Raw genomic sequence first — 18,239 nt, 5'->3', positions numbered from 1 at the left:
GCGCTCAGGTTCCACGCGAGAGCAAGCCCGCCGACCGAAGGAGGCGGCGACTTGCGAGCCAAATCTCTGTAGCGAGAAGGCCGTTCGCGCACACTGACGTGCTCGGCAAGCACCGTAATCTGCGTTGCCGCTGCGTGCGTGCCGCAGTCGCAGCGCAGCTCCGTAAATTGCTCTGCGGTGTACGAGTGCTTATAAAGAAAATAGCAACTCAAGGTTGCCAAATGTAAGCCACTCATTCTTCTTTCTTACCGGCTGCTGTTTTTGTTACGCAATCGCACATTCTTGTAATAGCGGTGTTTTGTACCGAGATCTAATTAAACGTTCACTGTCATACATATGTAACGACGGATTTGTACCGCGTTGCTTTTCCTCTGCGACCGCCTTGAAACGACTATAGGTCGTGGTCATAGTGCTCAAAATGCGTTTAAAGCAGCGTGGCTGGGCGTGCAGAACTACGAAGCTTCGCGTGTAACAAGCGTATAATAACTGCTTGCGTAAGAGCATTTGTGTACTAAGCACTGTTTTGGTGCCATTGAAGGCTATTTAGGTAGTTGTTGTTTTTCTTGGATGTCCAAATTCTTAATTTGTTACAGCAGTAATCCTATGTTCCTTCTTAAATAAAGAAATGATGAAATCGACGTGACTTTTGAATCACGCGTTTTGTCGTTCCGCAAACAAGCAATTTCAAAATGCAATTTTCAAAATGTTCATGCATTTAAAAACTTGTCAGAAATGAAGGCTGTTCGCTCTTGTAAGTCTTTGCTTCGCTCTGGTCTAATGAATGCAATGATACTTACGAAATCACGAGCAGGCTTCATATAACAATAACACAAACTTCAGTGTTGTTTTTATTGTCGTTTAATATTTCTATCCCGGCAACAGAAATAAGTGAGCCGTACTATTTTCGATTTCAGCATTCGCATCCAGTACCCTAAGGTAAATTATTGACGAATCTATGCTGCACTCTATAAAATATTACATGTATATAAATATTTCAAAATAAAAAAGCGGCAGGACAAGAAAAAATGCAAGACTTTCTCTCCTTTCTTCACCTTATATTCTCTACATTTTTTTAGCATGAAGAAAGGCTGGAGGTGCTTGCTTCTGTGCTGTAAAGGCAAGTTCAGAAGATGTTCAAAGCCTAGTATATTTTCCCAGAGAAAGTTTATTTGAACAATGAAAAAAGGGGGCAGGGGGTGTACATTATGCTTTGCTTTAGTTATCGTGTTATTCTGTGTGTTATTCGCAACTGTTTGCATTCAGTTGGTCGTTTTGTAACATATGCGCCACTGCACATCATTACATTTATCAAGACGAATAAACTTAACTAATTTACACGTTAGAATGATATCTATCCTACGATTATACACATTATAGCAAAGATGTTCCTCCACTTCAGCGTGCGTACTAGCTGAGTTGCGTCAAACGTACGGCCGCCAAGTTTCTAAGTATAGGAAAGAAAGATCACCTCGATGAACTGTATCGAAGGACTGTCGAGCACTTTTCGTAAATGAGGAGGAACGACATTTTTTACTATTCTTTTCTTTCACAAAATTTAGGAAGTACGACAGTAAATTACTCGATATATTCCGTACAACCACGAAGAGGGCTTATTCGCCGACTGGAATTTATCTCGTGCTTTCCTGCCATAACAAGCTGCCTAATTATGAAATTGTTGGGTATTGCGTCTTACGCAGCCCACGACAGGTGGTTCAGAGGGGTGTCATTCAATGCGCCGCAGTATAGATTACGTGTGCGTGCTTCTATCTTGTAGCTCCAGCCAACATTTGGTATGCAACTGACGATATCTTTGGTCAAGTGAGAAGGTGAATCTTCCTCACCTGTCTGTCAAAAGGAGCGTGTAATGTCTGAATCTACTCAGTTTACAGCGATAAAAAAAAGTTATTCATCGGTGTTGGAAGTTAGGCCTGAAAGTGGCAATGCTTGTTGAGGGAAGCTGCTGTTCGTCGCGAAAATCGGGGCGATGAGAAATAAAGAATAGTACCATTTCATATCGTGCTTTCTTTTTTCCTCTTCACTTCAACCGTGCAGAGAAGTCAGATAAAGCGAAACCTTCTTGTCTTAAATAAGTTTTCTTCCCTGGCGGACAATGCTCTGCTAAGGAGCTAAATAGGCTATAGTGTCCTCGATATGGCGCCATATAGCTCCATGGACAGATCGCATGCTGCAGGGGAGTGCACACTCCCGTCTTTCTGCGCAAGTACATGATATATTCAAAATGGTTCCTTGTTTACTATTTCCAAGTGGTTCTAATTCTCCCACAGGTATACAACTATCTATTTCACGCCACGGTTGAGCCTAATGACTTCACCAGTTTTTCCTTCCTCGTACATTAGAGCTACCCTTACCATGCAGCTAGTAGGTAGCAATGGCGGTATATGCGTAGTGGCCTTGAATTTATTACTGTGCATTAACGCTGAAGAGGTAATCGTAAAGCAGCTCGTGAAGGCTCTTGTCCGGAACATTAAGTGGTTGAGAATTTAGCGTCGATTGCCGGCTCGGCAGAGGCCTTGAAAATTTACGCTTTTATTCGTTACAGGTCGTTGAAATTAGCTTTTAAGAATCTTTAAGAATCTTTAAGAAGCTTTAAGAATTAGCTTTTAAGAAATTAGCCCTTAAGAATCATCTTCTTTCCTTCATTCATAGCAAGGGTCTCGTTCTGGCAGACTTGATGCCTTCAGGTAGTATGCGAGGGATTATTGGTCAGCTGCCAGCTCGTAAAAAGATCACGTGCTACGTGACGCCATAAAGGCAGAAAAAGAGTGTTCCACACTCGCCGCCATGGCTGCGATTGGCGCTGACTAACACTCCAAGGTTTAAATGCACATATATACCCCATAAAGTGGACGGGAGGATGACCGCCGCCGTAGCTCAGTGGTAGAGCATCGGACGCGTTATTCGAAGGTCGCAGGTTCGGTCCCTGCCGGCGGCAGGTTATCTTTCGTCCACTTTACTTTCTTCACATTTATATTCTAAATACTACACATAACACCCCCTATACTTTCCTTGGCGTTATTGTCTGTTAGTTCTCATTATTATTGTGTCTAACAAAGAAAACGAGCCCTTAAGAATCATCTTCTTTCCTTCATTCATAGCAAGGGTCTCGTTCTGGCAGACTTGATGCCTTCAGGTAGTATGCGAGGGATTATTGGTCAGCTGCCAGCTCGTAAAAAGATCACGTGCTACGTGACGCCATAAAGGCAGAAAAAGAGTGTTCCACACTCGCCGCCATGGCTGCGATTGGCGCTGACTAACACTCCAAGGTTTAAATGCACATATATACCCCATAAAGTGGACGGGAGGATGACCGCCGCCGTAGCTCAGTGGTAGAGCATCGGACGCGTTATTCGAAGGTCGCAGGTTCGGTCCCTGCCGGCGGCAGGTTATCTTTTCGTCCACTTTACTTTCTTCACATTTATATTCTAAATACTACACATAACACCCCCTATACTTTCCTTGGCGTTATTGTCTGTTAGTTCTCATTATTATTGTGTCTAACAAAGAAAACGAGCCCTTAAGAATCATCTTCTTTCCTTCATTCATAGCAAGGGTCTCGTTCTGGCAGACTTGATGCCTTCAGGTAGTATGCGAGGGATTATTGGTCAGCTGCCAGCTCGTAAAAAGATCACGTGCTACGTGACGCCATAAAGGCAGAAAAAGAGTGTTCCACACTCGCCGCCATGGCTGCGATTGGCGCTGACTAACACTCCAAGGTTTAAATGCACATATATACCCCATAAAGTGGACGGGAGGATGACCGCCGCCGTAGCTCAGTGGTAGAGCATCGGACGCGTTATTCGAAGGTCGCAGGTTCGGTCCCTGCCGGCGGCAGGTTATCTTTTCGTCCACTTTACTTTCTTCACATTTATATTCTAAATACTACACATAACACCCCCTATACTTTCCTTGGCGTTATTGTCTGTTAGTTCTCATTATTATTGTGTCTAACAAAGAAAACGAGCCCTTAAGAATCATCTTCTTTCCTTCATTCATAGCAAGGGTCTCGTTCTGGCAGACTTGATGCCTTCAGGTAGTATGCGAGGGATTATTGGTCAGCTGCCAGCTCGTAAAAGATCACGTGCTACGTGACGCCATAAAGGCAGAAAAAGAGTGTTCCACACTCGCCGCCATGGCTGCGATTGGCGCTGACTAACACTCCAAGGTTTAAATGCACATATATACCCCATAAAGTGGACGGGAGGATGACCGCCGCCGTAGCTCAGTGGTAGAGCATCGGACGCGTTATTCGAAGGTCGCAGGTTCGGTCCCTGCCGGCGGCAGGTTATCTTTTCGTCCACTTTACTTTCTTCACATTTATATTCTAAATACTACACATAACACCCCCTATACTTTCCTTGGCGTTATTGTCTGTTAGTTCTCATTATTATTGTGTCTAACAAAGAAAACGAGCCCTTAAGAATCATCTTCTTTCCTTCATTCATAGCAAGGGTCTCGTTCTGGCAGACTTGATGCCTTCAGGTAGTATGCGAGGGATTATTGGTCAGCTGCCAGCTCGTAAAAAGATCACGTGCTACGTGACGCCATAAAGGCAGAAAAAGAGTGTTCCACACTCGCCGCCATGGCTGCGATTGGCGCTGACTAACACTCCAAGGTTTAAATGCACATATATACCCCATAAAGTGGACGGGAGGATGACCGCCGCCGTAGCTCAGTGGTAGAGCATCGGACGCGTTATTCGAAGGTCGCAGGTTCGGTCCCTGCCGGCGGCAGGTTATCTTTTCGTCCACTTTACTTTCTTCACATTTATATTCTAAATACTACACATAACACCCCCTATACTTTCCTTGGCGTTATTGTCTGTTAGTTCTCATTATTATTTTGCCTACTTTGTGTGAGACTGCGCGGGAGCTTCTCTCATCGGTGCTTGGTTCCATCGAAAAGCATTTCGTGCTTCTCGGCGGTATATGTAAATAAGAAGTGAACGTTATCGCGTGTCGGGCACACACCGAGAGACCCGAATTTAGCGTGCCCGCTCGTGCATAAGCGTGCTTGCGTGCGAATGTGTGAGCTGGCGTACGTGCCTGTGAATGACTGCAGCGCCACCTCTAAAGGAATATTGGTCTTGAAATAGAAAGCTGTCTGCCCTTCGAGGAGCATTACCTTTACGATGTCGCACCCACGTTTATCATTGCTGCTTTAAACAGCCTTGCGCATTGCTGCCAACTTTATCAGCGTGGGTGGAAAAAAAGAAAAAAAAAGAAAAGAACGGACACTCGCTGATTATGGAAGAAATAGTAACGCACATTTTATTTGTTAAAAAGTCGGTACGAGTACTTTTTCTCAGGATTACTGCTTGATGCAGTATTATGCAGTGAAATAAGGATATGAGCAGCATGAATGCATAAAGACTAGTTATAAGGCACAAGTACTGCGCGAATGTGAGGCCACGCTCTGAAAATGCGTGAATGAGACGAATACACACACACACACGCTTTCCCCGACGTCGTCGCGGCGAGGGTTGTGCTTATACTACACGTTTTGTACAATCGTTGTAAACAACAATAAAACACGGATGCACAACAACGCCCGTGTTTCTACTCTCGTGGGGTTAAGCGTATCCGCAACCCGTTGCGAGCGCGAAGCACGAGTTCGGACACAACTTGCACCTTGTCCCTGTGGTACATCGATTCCAGCTTGTAGTTCCTCAGCACGCGTGACACAAGTGTCTTCATCTCCATAGAAGCGAATTTCTGGCCTGCATAGACACCAAGAAAAGGAAAGGTTAGAGACCGGCGTCAAGTCGACAGCGCTCAATGAATGCAAATTTTTTGGTTTTCGTTTCAAGTGAGTATACACACCTCGCTTAAGATCTACAAATAGGCATGAGGGGAACTGGCACGTCGCCATTTTTACAGTGTACTATTTTTTTGCAGTACTTGCATTATACTGCAAAAACTGGCTGAACAATGTCTTCTGAACGAGGAAGTAGTCAAAGTAAAAAAAAAAGCCATTTGCATTCGAAGGCATACAGCGTGAAGCTAGAGAAGTGCACTGTAGGATATCGGCAAATGTATGCACAACATATTCAGTCATTACCAACAGCGCACATGGGTTGCACTGAGAACAGGATTTTGCTTAGCTACTGAAGAATTAGTGGTGCTCTTAAATAGATGTGAAAGGCATACATTTTTTCTATCATCACACTAAGCTCAACGGGCTCAGGGACATAATCTGAATTGGTACGCCACGAGAAATAGCGCAGTCAGTCGCCTTAGTTTGCGAAACCACGAAACCAATGGTCTTTCAACCGAAAGGCAGTCTTCGGCGTGCGTTGTTTGTGCTTCTATATTACCATCGCGCTGCTGTATACTCGCGAAACGATTGTACTCTATGAATTGAACGTTTATCTTGGTAATCATACCCATATAAATTCTTCAACGAACTTGCATCAACATCTTAGGTTTCTATGGTAGCATGCACAATGCAATACAAAGATTCGTTAAGCTATCAAAACAGACAAGAAAGCCTGATCGATTCATTGACTGTTGTCATGACAACATATTCATCCCTACCACTCAGCTCCTTGCCTAAACAACAAGATCATTACCTAAGAGTGCTGAGTATGTTCTTTTCTAACTGGTCCTATGTTGTTACGAAGCGACAGCTCTAATTCAACCCGTGGACTCGGTTCTTTTTTTTTTTTTTAGTAATTGCCTTTAAAGAAGTAGTATAGTTCAACGTTAGGAATCATGCTGTATTACCAATGCAATTCCTGTAACCGGCGGAAAAAGGCACGTAGGCGAATGGATGTCGGCCGACGCTGTTTTCGGGTAGGAATCGCTCGGGTATGTACTCCTCCGGTTTAGGAAACTCCTCAGGATCTCGGTGCAGAACGTAGATGAAGACCGTGCACACCGTTCCTTTAGGTATGATGTATCCATCTGCAAGAACGAAAGTTTTTGTGCCACAAAATGTAATGTCTCGTAGCGTGCGCGACTAATTTTCAACAGTCACCACAACAAATATGTGACTGATCAGTGAGGTTCGGGGTAATAAAAGTAAAGTACTCCGCTTTTTAATTGTATAAAATTTGCAGCGTAGCATTATGTAGCCTTATTTTTCTTACTCGAATCATTTGCCAGAACTTGCCACGCACCCTTGCTACCTTATATATAGTCAAGCCCATTTCAAACGTAAGACTACTCAGCACACATAAGTCAAGAGAACGCGGTCTAGAAATAAATACGCTATTTTGTTCAATTTTGCCTATGATAATTCTGTCCAGCTTTGAAATTAGCTTGCGCCAATTATTTAAGCGGTGAGACATGGAGCAATATCAAGGAGGAAGGAACAAGAGAGAAAGGAAAGGCAGAGATTTTAACAAGTTTAGAAGAACCGGTATGCTACCCAACACTGGGGGAAGGGTTGGGGGAGCTTTAAAGATAAAGAGAGATAGAAGGAGAGCACGCACGCACGCATGCACAAAGTCACACGCTTCACAGTCGTGATAACGCCGTTAGTCTATAGCCGCCGGTGCAGGTCTGATGCCTTCAAGAAGTTGAGCACTGCCTTCGTCGCTTTCACCCGCGATGACCTCTCAGGACGACATTCCAGAATGGTTTCTGCCGTCATCGGTCTGGGGTCTACGCTGGCAAGAGCCACTGCGAGTGATTTTCTCAGCTCATTGTAGCGAGGACAGTCGCGGAAGATGCGCTGGAGTGTCTCCTGGCTAGGACCAATATCAAGCGCACAATAGAAGCAAGCTACTAAAGCGAAATTTTTATGTTTCGCTTTCTTTTGTTGTACTGTGCCCGAAGCTACAGTTTGAGGAGCTACATATATACCATTTTTATGGCTGCGAAATGCGACAAGAGAAAACGTTGGCACTCTCTCGCGTCTGGCTGAGATAAATGGTCACTAACGACGTGGGATATTATAAGACTACCCGACATCTACAGATTGACTGCAGAAAAAGAGCACAACAATATAAGTAGCATTTATGGTCCTGATGCCACTTACTGTACGTCCAGTCCTCCTGCAGGAGACGTCCGACGAGTGGCACAGAGGGAAAGAGCCTTTGCGCCTCCTAGAAAATACGAAACAAAAAGAATAAAAACAAGACAATGGTTATGCCAAATAAATCGCGTTTCTCTGCTCCCATGTAACCAATTATCGTCCGTGAAGCTCGCCAGCGCTCTTCAATTCATGGAAGACGTTTTCTCGTGCAGAGCTTCGTGCAGATACGCGTCCTCTTATTATCAGCCACTGAGCCACATTTGCCTTTAAAATGGCAGTTCTAGACTTCCCAGGCTTCGGTAAAAGGACCACTTAGCGGGAATGTGGAGCCACAGATGACCACTTTAAATAGACCTATTACGATAAAGTGAGGAGCATTGCATACGACATCGTTCTGGTGCAAGGACATGTTCGCTCACTTGTGTACTCTAATAACAGAATGTTTCACGCACGAACAGTGAAATTGAAAGAAAATCGCATGAAGGGCGAACCGGCCTTTGTGAAATGTTTTATCGATGCAAAGTTCGCAACCTAATCAATTGTATGGTTCTTTACTATTTCACTTAAACCACCACTGCTGAATGCACTTTCAATGACTCGCTTGCTTCTCCTCCATATTTACGTAGTTAAAATTTGAAATCTAGTCAAACATTTCAGATCAATTATGATGCTTGCTGGAAGAACGGGATGAGCGCCTGAGCCAATTCGAACAGCCAGATCAACTTGGATCAACGACCTGACCCTCTCTTCTTGCTATAGTTACAAAGTGGTCAGAAATACCGTTACTCTGCTGCCTTTGTGACACCGACTAGCGTGCGAAAGGTGGTATTGATCACAAATACGCGAAAAAATATTGAAGAAGTTGTTACAAACATACGGGTGCTCAGGGTTCCCCTTCAGGGTTGGGGGGGGGGGGGGCGAAGGTTTATCGCAGCGCCTCGCCCCCCCCCCCTAGTATGTCAAAGTATGGGGCAGACTTTGCACCCCCTCTCTTAGCTGACTAGGGGGGGGGGGGTGACCGCCTCCCCTGCCACCCCCCTCTCCGTGCGCCCGCTTATCGCTACAAACAAGAAAATGCATTTGTTAAATCTATCAGGCATGGTGGTTAGCAGTGATAACCACCATTTTATGATTTATTTTCATCCAACCTGCGGCCTCTTTCGTTAGTTTTGAAAATTGTTGGCTGCTAGTTAAGGCTTATTTTTTTATATATAAGTGGCAGTAAATTGTCTCTATGAGACTAGTCTGACGCCTCCGTAAACACTTTTTTTTTAACTCGCGGAAAGCAACGCCATCTCCCTCGTACCTGAAAGTAATGGCGGTACGGAAGATACTGAGGAAAAGAATAATCACGCCTGAACTCGTAGTTCACCTGCGGATGCTTGCTTCGATCTCGTAAATAAGGGGTATATAGCGGGTCGCAAAAGAATTTTCCACAATTTGTCGAGAGACGACTGTTAGGGATACGAGATTAAGGATTCGAGACAACTGTACAACACAAGGCGGTCCCAATTTTCGTGGTCCCTTGCGATGCGATTACTCAACGTGGGTGTAGAAGAGCGTGGTCACCTGTATAGCAAACTGAACAACGATGTGAAGACAAGTTCCAGGTATAAGCCACCAAACTCACTTACGCCTTAGCGCACTCGCGTCTCAGATCGTCGAAAAATGCAGAGAGAGCGCATCCGCTCATGAGATGGGTTACACCTTGTTTAAGTTTAGGCTGCATTCCGCGACCAAGTTTTCAAGCAAAGCTTGTATTGACTGACCTGTAGTAGCTGGCGATGTTCCAAAAACCCTCCTCCCCTACAGCTACCAAAGAAGTAATATTTCTTTCCGGTACTGCGGTTGGAACCCGGGTCCCCGCGGTCTGAAAGCGAGTGCCTTGAACACTACGCCACGCGCCCATGCTTGCTCAGCGTGAACTGAACTGAAGCGTATGAATGCGTTCTACCGACGATGCAAAAAAAACAAAAAAGAAAACAAGCGGGAAGCAGTACACTTGCTGCGGGGGTTTCATTGCAATATTTCGCGTTGGCGGACTAAAAATGATCTGCTGGACAACGCGTAAGGTTGATATCAGGAATTGCGCATTTCAGGAAAATTACATCTAGAAAATTGAATTCGTAAACCGCGTTTCCATGATCGCATGATAGTCCTTTCATTGGGCCGTTCTACAGGCTGACGAACGCTGCAAAGAACATGAAAGACGCCACGCCGATTCCGCCGGAAAACAGCGTTCCGGGGACGGCCGCTACCTATAAAGAAAGAAAGAAAGAAAGAAAGAAAGAAAGAAAGAAAGAAAGAAAGAAAGAAAGAAAGAAAGAAAGAAAGAAAGAAAGAAAGAAAGAAAGAAAGAAAGAAAGAAAGAAAGAAAGAAAAGCAGTACGTCAGCCACGCCCAAGCGAACCTTCGCTTTCCCCCATTTCCCCAATTCGGAAAGGGCTCCTGAATTTTTTAGTTTTTTATAACTCATTTTGGGACTCCTTGGTATAAAAAACTAAGGAATGAGTCCCCCAGAATGATGCGCCCTTTTGCCTATCCCGACTCATGCTTTAGATCATTTCACATATTTGCCTTCAGCATCGCTGAAGGCAAAAAGTGTGCTTCGTACATGTGTTGTTTACGCTCAACGACGCTTATCCCAATCACCAAATTTGCTTTGTATTACGCAGTGTGTCATACATTGAGCACGTAGACTTCAATGCTTCTGACAGGATCGCACCGACTAATTTTTCTCACAGATTTATTGACCAGCTTTTATTAAAAAAACAAAACAAGTTCACAATTTCAACAATGTGCTGCTTTAGGCGTATAAAATAGATTTGCTGAGAAATATCGAACACGTCGCACTTGTGCGATTAACGTTGCTGAAAAAAAAAGGCGCTTTCCCGCGAAATTGGCCTTCACTATCTGCTAGGCGCGCTGTTTGTTTATCTTGCGTATCTAGCCTATGGGCAAGAGCTATTTCTTGCACGGAAGTTCGTTAACGTTGCGAATTTTTCACCTTCATTACCAAATGAAAACAAAATTTTTCACACAATCGAAAAGCAACGCACCTTGATGGCACATTCCAAATACTTCATTCTCCTAATGTCTTCCATGGTGGCATCTCGCTCTCTGTCATCGCCAAATATCTCCTCCAGCTCTTCGTACACCTTCTGTTGCACATCTTGGTGCAGTCCCAACAGGTACATGGTCCAGCTAATTCCCACAGCTGTCGTGTCGTGACCCTGAAAGCAACAATTCAGCCGGGAAAGCGCACATTAGCGACGCATGAGGGCTTCATAATATACTGCTATACGTTATTATTGTTTTCCTAGTTTTGTAATCATCTGCTTTATTTTACCATCTTTTTTGGCACAGTTGCTAAACGAGAAACGAGATTAGGGATTAGGGGAAGTGAATTGTAGGCTCTAGTAAGTTATACAATTTACAGAGTGAAGACTTTTTTTTTCGGAGAAACACTTGGGGCGGTATATTGACAGTGAAAGAATTTGTTATGAGTGTCAACATGTATTAGAAGGGAAATTAACGTTAGGCTTCATACGTAGTGTATGAAAATGGCAGGGTTAAGGTAAAGCATCGGCAGTGCTTCGATGCCGATGCTTCACCTTAAAGGGCCTCTAAAGCACTCCGAGTTCAAAATGAGAGAGTGGTTTCTTTCACGCCTTCTCCGCCCTTCCTACAAGTGCTTTGTCCTCCTCGCCACTTATTTCTTCATAAAACACGTGGATAATGTCAGCAGTAAGCGTTGAGCCTATCAGGATTTCGTGCTTTTCGGCTTCACACTGCTATATCCCGTCGCGCACGATAGTCGTGTGAGACAAGGCAGAAGGGGCGTGCGACTGCATGGCAAAGCATTGTAGGAGACAATTAACAACTGATATCCTTCGTATATGGACCAATCGACCAATTATTTCCTCATGACGTCACGTGAACAGACTGCTGGCGTCACTAATTGTGCCAAAAAGACGAGAAACGCCAGGGGAGAATAACGCACTTGTTCTTTGTAATTTCAGTGGTTGTTTAGTGGCCCTTTAATCCTCAGTGGTCGAAAACAGAGGAAAAGGAGGACACCCGATGTAACTGTTTTTACTGTTCTCTCTCTTCCTGTATTTTTTTTCTTAGATGCTAACAACCAGTAGTGTTCAATCATATCAATGTAAAATCGTCATGAAGATTCTATCGCAGTTCACTCCGGATATTCGCAAGACGCGCGCGATCAGACAGAGGTAAGTGTGACGAAGTACTGCCAAACATTGTAAGCTTTAAAGAATGACTGAGTCGTAGGTTGATAATTCTACCGTTCAATCAGTCCCATGCATAACATGCGAAGACGTTACATCGTGAAGACGACTTTCGAAACCTGCGCAGCACCGATGAAGGAATTTTAAGCCATAAAATGAAATATCATTTTTAGTGGCACGAGCGCCGAGTGACACTTCGGTTTCTCTTCCAAGCACTCCCGGTCGAGCACTTACCTCGGGTAATTCAGTTATTCAGAAAATGTGTTTTAAGAACTTAAAACCAGTACGAAATCGATGGTTCTTGTTGAAGTTAAGAGTTATTACTGGATACGTATGCTATCGGAGCATAAGTTTACTTAAAGGCCCATTAACTGCTAGGATAATTAATGAAAAGTAATTGAACAAGTTCATTGAAAGACCAGACGCTTTTCTTGGGAGCAGCTGGGCTCGTTGCGGCAGCTGGCGGAGAAGATCTCGATCACGCGCTGCTTTCTACGCGGCCTCTGAGATCCGCGTCGGCACCGCGCGAAACACAAAGTTGAGTAATACACCAGGGCACACGAACGCGGACGTGCGAGCGCCGCTACGAGACCCCTGAGTGGAGCATTACGGTCGCCTCCCGATATTTGAAGTGCCAACAGTTTCGCAGACCCAAGCGTTTTGCAGTCCGAACTAACCTCAAACGTAAATGTGTCGACTTCTTCTCGTATGTCTTCCTCCGTGAATGACGGGTCCTTGAAATGCTGGGACAGCAGGAGGTCTAGGAATGCCCTTCTGCAGCCGCTAAGGTTCAAGTAGTCGTCCTCGTTTGCCCCATCCTTCTGGTCGGACGCTGCCTGGTGCTCCAAGAGCATTTTCTTCCGGTCTTTGATGACCTGGGAAAAAATAATAAAATAGTGACGCTTCCCTTGTCACTCACGCAAAGAATTGTGCTTTTATTGCGATAGCAATTATATGGGCAGTCTCGGCTGGAAAATGTCCGTCCCCGTCGCCGTCATTCACCGTATATGTATATGTATATATATAGAAAAGCCATAAAGAAAAATAATTCAGAAATTCTTTCCGACGCGCGGAATCTAACGGACGACCTCTCCATTTGCATCCCGCCGCATTAGACGTTAGGCCACGACAGCACCGTCTTTCAGCCTGCTAACGGCGCGCTATTTATATACACCACGTAATTCAGCATGCTTTCTTAGTGGCTACATAGATGGCGCGACGTACGCGCGCCGCTCCTGCGATCGCCGTTGCTCTTCGCTCTACAGGGCGTGGTCGCTTTCGTGCGCTTATCTCGAGGAAAGAAGGGGTGGCCGGTGGGGTGCTTCGCTTCGCTCGCTGCAGTGGCCGCGTTTGCGAAAGGAGCGCCTTGTTCAAGCAGACATAAGTAACAACTGTGACAATTAGTTCGCGCTCGTCTTGTGTGTACCTGTTCGTTCGTTTCGTGCGTCCTGCTTTATGTTTGAGCAGTGCGCTTCAAAATGTCGAGCTGTGACGCATTAGTTCGCGCTCGTCCTGTGTGCGTTCTTTTCGTGCGTCCTTTGGGCTCGAGCGACGCGCTGGCAATTTCGAGCTGCTTTCCATTCTTCGCGTTACATTACAATTTATTGCTATCGCATTCATTGCTTCGCCGTTGCGGCGAAACTGTGACTTTTTTTCATGAGACTCTCGCCGAATGCACCTATAAATTATGCCACCATAATCAACGCAAGTACATTGCATTTCCAGCTATTTAATGATCAGGAATAATTGTGCGAAATTCATCCCTATTTTTGTTACTGTCCGTAAAGTTATTCCACGCTCTTTTTAGTTTTCTGTAGTCACTGCTAAACTCGGCAAATGTTTCAAGTTGAAAGATGTGTTCAGTAGCTAGAAGGTGAGTCTTCCGGAGCACCATAGCCAAGCGCGTCTAGCGAACCTAACCCGCTGGCCAATTTACGAAACCACGATGGCCCCAGAGGTGTCAGCCGTACCTGTTCTCAGTTTTCTTGCATAAGGAAATGTAATAAAGCCATCATAATTACAGATTTTATTACGCTGTATACTGACGCCTGTTATTAATAGTCAACCTACCTTTCTCGTGAACGTGTGAACAATATTCACGCTTTGATTGAACTCCGCAGAATCGGCGGTGAATCGGTAGGTAAAGTCGGGCCAAGTCCAGGGCTTTGTGGCGCGTGAGAACCAGAGCTCGCCAAGCCTACAGGAAAGTGCAGATGTTGTCACGGTACTTAATGAGGAGGCGTGCACAGAGCGCCTACTGAACACTGAGCGCTGACGTATGAGCTCGCCGAGACTCAGCAGTTACAGCAGTGGGGAAAAAATACCTTTTTTTTTCTGCATTATACTATATACTGCGAAGGAACAAAAAGCCACTGCCCTTTCACGTCAAGGGCTTTCATGGTGGACGTAAAAGCCTTGACGGAAACGTGTCTTGGTACAAGATAACGGGAATTACAAGGCGATTCAGGCTAGCTTCAGTAAACACAATGGACGGCACCTGGTCTACGTGATCCTGCCCTTACGCTGTGTGCATTGACAGCGAATCTATAGGGGGCTTGTAGGCGCGATCCGCTTATGCACGCCACAGAATTCGTAGTTTTGGTTTTGTACACTGGCAGGACAACTCAGACCTTGTGGCTGTAGGCCGCTCAGAAGAGTTAAAATGCCACACTTTTCTAGAACACTCAGTAGGTGTTACGTTGAGCTGAGTGAGGAATGGGAGCGCTTATTGCTTCGATGACTTTTGTGAGGAAATGGATTTTGCTCCACAATACACAAAATCAGCCTGATTTATTAAAAGTTATAACATCTTTCTGCTTTAGAAAAGAAAATGCAGGTTTTGCATTGGCACGACAGGGCACAGTTCACTTCAGGCTTATTTTTGCATGCAGTTTTCAATTAGAATATGGTAATGAGAACTGAACCCGGAATCGGTAAATCATTTCTTCTTAATATTTCCTAATTAGCGTTGTTCGCATGTGGAGGCGCTGCACTGATGCAATACTGGCAAGCCCTAAAGGAACGCTGATGGAAAAGGGCACACTTACCGCATCACGGCTCGGACGTACTTTGATTCCGAGCATCGCTGGGCATTGACACATGTTCCCATGGCAGTTTCTGCAGATGTATGTACGCGCCACAATCTCAACGATGAAGACGAAACACAAAAAAGAAATGTTACAGTGACGTTACACTACCCGAAAGTGGGCGACGCGCTAGCGAATACATGTTATCCCCTTGTGCATTGCCCGTAGAACGTCTCTTTAGGTTAGCCAGGATGCCTTTGCGTTGGCCAGGATGCCTTTACGTTAGCCAGGATGCGTTAGCCAGGAGCCAGGATCCAGGATGACTTCACGAAGGCGAGTTTACAAATGGGAAATTTGCGCTAGCGCGTAAATGAGCTTTAACCTCTACCCCTTGACCCTAGCAATGGGAAATCAAACTTTCAAGGTCCTCGAATGAGACATATTCGTGCTTGCCTGCGCAAACAGACAGTTAACGTAATTAGTGCGCGAATGCTTTCTCCGCCTGATCGTGTTGTTGTTCTTGGCTCACAAGCGCCTCTTTCGCGCCGCTTCGTCTTTCTCCTTCTCCACTTTGCCTGTAGGTGGCGCTACTTGTGGGGACACGCTCTTCGACAGCGATTTTACAAATTCCGCATTTACGCTTGCGCATCAAACACCCGTGTTCTTATACTTATACTCACGTTAATGAACCCCAGATGGTCAAAATTTATCCCATGTCCCCCACCACGGCTCGCCTCACAATCATGTTGTTTCGACACGTAAAACTAAAGAACCTAATTTAATTTAATCTGAAGCTTATTTTGTGTAAAAACAAAGTTGTATGCCCTCAAGCTGAAACCTTCGATTTATTTATGAGTCACGAATAAAATGAAATCGCCGTGGGAAATGAAAATGTATGGTACTACACGAGTACTACAGTCTTCTAAAGCATTAATGTATGCGGATGATACCGTAATTTTATTCACAGACAGTTAGTTCATTTGAAACCTTACAACATACTGTGTCCAATGAACTACTAGCTATTTCAATGTGGTTTCGTGACAATCAACTGCTATTAAATGCCGATAAAACAAACAATATTATTTTCCGGTCACGAATAAAAAGTGTGAACTGCACTTCAATCAGCGTATCGCTATATAATCAATCCATTGAATGTGTTCCGACTATTAAATATATTGGCAATATATTTGACAGTAACCTTAACTAGATAGACCAAATCAATACCGTTCGCAAAAAGTTGTCATTCAGCTGTTACACTCTCATACGCGCGCGTCAATACTTTGACTTGACTTTATATTTAATATTATATTTTAGCCTAATTTACTGCCACCTCAGCTACTGTTGTGAGTCGTGGGGCCAAACTTACACAACATACCTTATTCCGCTAATCCGGTTACAAAAACGAGCTGTGCGTGTGATTACTTTCTCCCCGGGTAATTACCCCTCTAATGTTCTATTTCAGAGAATGTGTATACTGCCGTTTACGGAGGTACGCCATTACAAGATTTCCTGTTTAGTAAATAAAATAAACACAAACACGCCTCTGCCCCGTACTATTTTCACGTTCCCGTCGTTAAACACACGGCACGCAAGCATCGGTAATCTTAACCTTCCTTTATGTTCCAAATTGTATGGTGAACGACTAATCCAATTTTCTGGTGCTAAGCTGTGGAACAATTTGCCTCTCGAAATAAAACTCGCAAGAAGTTTTCACATTACCTGCAAACGATACTTCATTTCTAACCAGGTATTTTCTTCAGTTTTTGCTTATTCTTAAAAATTTTCTCATGTATATTTTTTGTGTTCATGATAGTCATGTATTCGTTGTTTTTTAGTATGGTTCCTTGAATCTGCATAATACTTTTCGCTTATGGATGATACTTTCGCTATTGTTTCTTTTTCTGCACAAGACTGCTAATTCTTATAACCTTTTTTGTATTGGACCCATCCCTAGCCGCTTAGGCTATGAGTCCAAATATTTGTGTACGCATTTTTCATACTATGATGCAATAAAATTCTCCTTGATTGATTGAAAGGTTAATTTCTTTGCCTTATTTGATTGAAATTCTCCTTGACAAAGCATTGATTGAAATTTTACCCACTGCAAGTGAATATAGCATTATTACTGTAATGCATTAGCACATTTTGCGAACGCATATTAAATATAACCACAAGAACCATAGGCGGTGTTCCATCTTTTGCAAAAAAAAAAAAAAAGAAAGGGAGAGTTTGCAATAACGCTATAGCTAAATATAAATCTGAACGCTGAAGGGTTCAGGTGTTTTATTTTTTCGGGGTGAGTCAGCAAGCCTCTCAATGGGCTTAGTACCATCGAGAGTTTCTCGAACGACTAAATTAACCGTAAAACTTTTGCGCTTGTGTATTTGTTGGCCGTTGCTCTTCCTCACAAACGAATTCTAAACAAACGAAGCAGAATATCAGTTTTTGGTAAATAACTTGATGAATTTTCTTTTTCTCAAGGAGCCGTATCCAGTTAAAGCGGAATTCAGAAAAGCAGAATTACTTGCCACTGAGAATGCGGTAGAATTTTCTCTAACAATTTTTGGTCAGTGTATTCACCTCATCAAAGCTCCTCAAACCTGCATTGCAGTTGAAATGTGGGTAACATACTATGGCTAATATTCGTGGTAAATGTTGGATTTGCCACTTATAGATACGTAACTTTAGTATTTGGCTCGTTCTAATTTTTTTATCGCAGTGCAGGCTTGCCCTTAAAGGGACACTAAAGAGAAAAACGATTTCTTTCGTATTAGTAAGGTATTCTTTCACAATACCAAAATCACCACGCTTGCCGCGAGAAGACGCTTGATAATCGAGAAAACGCGCCAAAAGAAAATGCGGGTGGCGACGCCACCTTGAATTTCCGGCACCAAACACCATGACGTCATAGATTTTGACGGCGTGTACCTCGGCATACGCCATTCCTAATCGGTAAAAAGAAAGT

General features: G+C 44.1%; 1 protein-coding gene across 2 annotated transcripts in view; it reads right to left on the bottom strand.

Moving 5' to 3' along the window:
- Nucleotides 1–5,568: 5,568 nt before the first annotated feature.
- The window catches only part of LOC119395151 (cytochrome P450 4c3-like), a 387,183-nt gene continuing 374,512 nt past the window's right edge, over nucleotides 5,569–18,239 (bottom strand). For both annotated transcript variants that reach the window (XM_049415525.1, XM_037662441.2), the window contains 7 exons: nucleotides 15,296–15,365; nucleotides 14,319–14,445; nucleotides 12,926–13,123; nucleotides 11,058–11,231; nucleotides 8,002–8,068; nucleotides 6,744–6,923; nucleotides 5,569–5,737 (listed from right to left, as the gene is read on the bottom strand). In XM_049415525.1, the coding sequence (XP_049271482.1) occupies nucleotides 5,577–5,737; nucleotides 6,744–6,923; nucleotides 8,002–8,068; nucleotides 11,058–11,231; nucleotides 12,926–13,123; nucleotides 14,319–14,445; nucleotides 15,296–15,365 (977 nt within the window). In that variant the 3' untranslated portion in view covers nucleotides 5,569–5,576. The remainder of the gene's footprint in view (nucleotides 5,738–6,743; nucleotides 6,924–8,001; nucleotides 8,069–11,057; nucleotides 11,232–12,925; nucleotides 13,124–14,318; nucleotides 14,446–15,295; nucleotides 15,366–18,239) is intronic.

Source organism: Rhipicephalus sanguineus, chromosome 1 (genome assembly GCF_013339695.2).
Source record: "Rhipicephalus sanguineus isolate Rsan-2018 chromosome 1, BIME_Rsan_1.4, whole genome shotgun sequence".
In the NCBI taxonomy this organism is placed as follows: Eukaryota; Metazoa; Arthropoda; class Arachnida; order Ixodida; family Ixodidae; genus Rhipicephalus; species Rhipicephalus sanguineus.
This window is presented reverse-complemented; position numbering and strand designations above follow the sequence as displayed.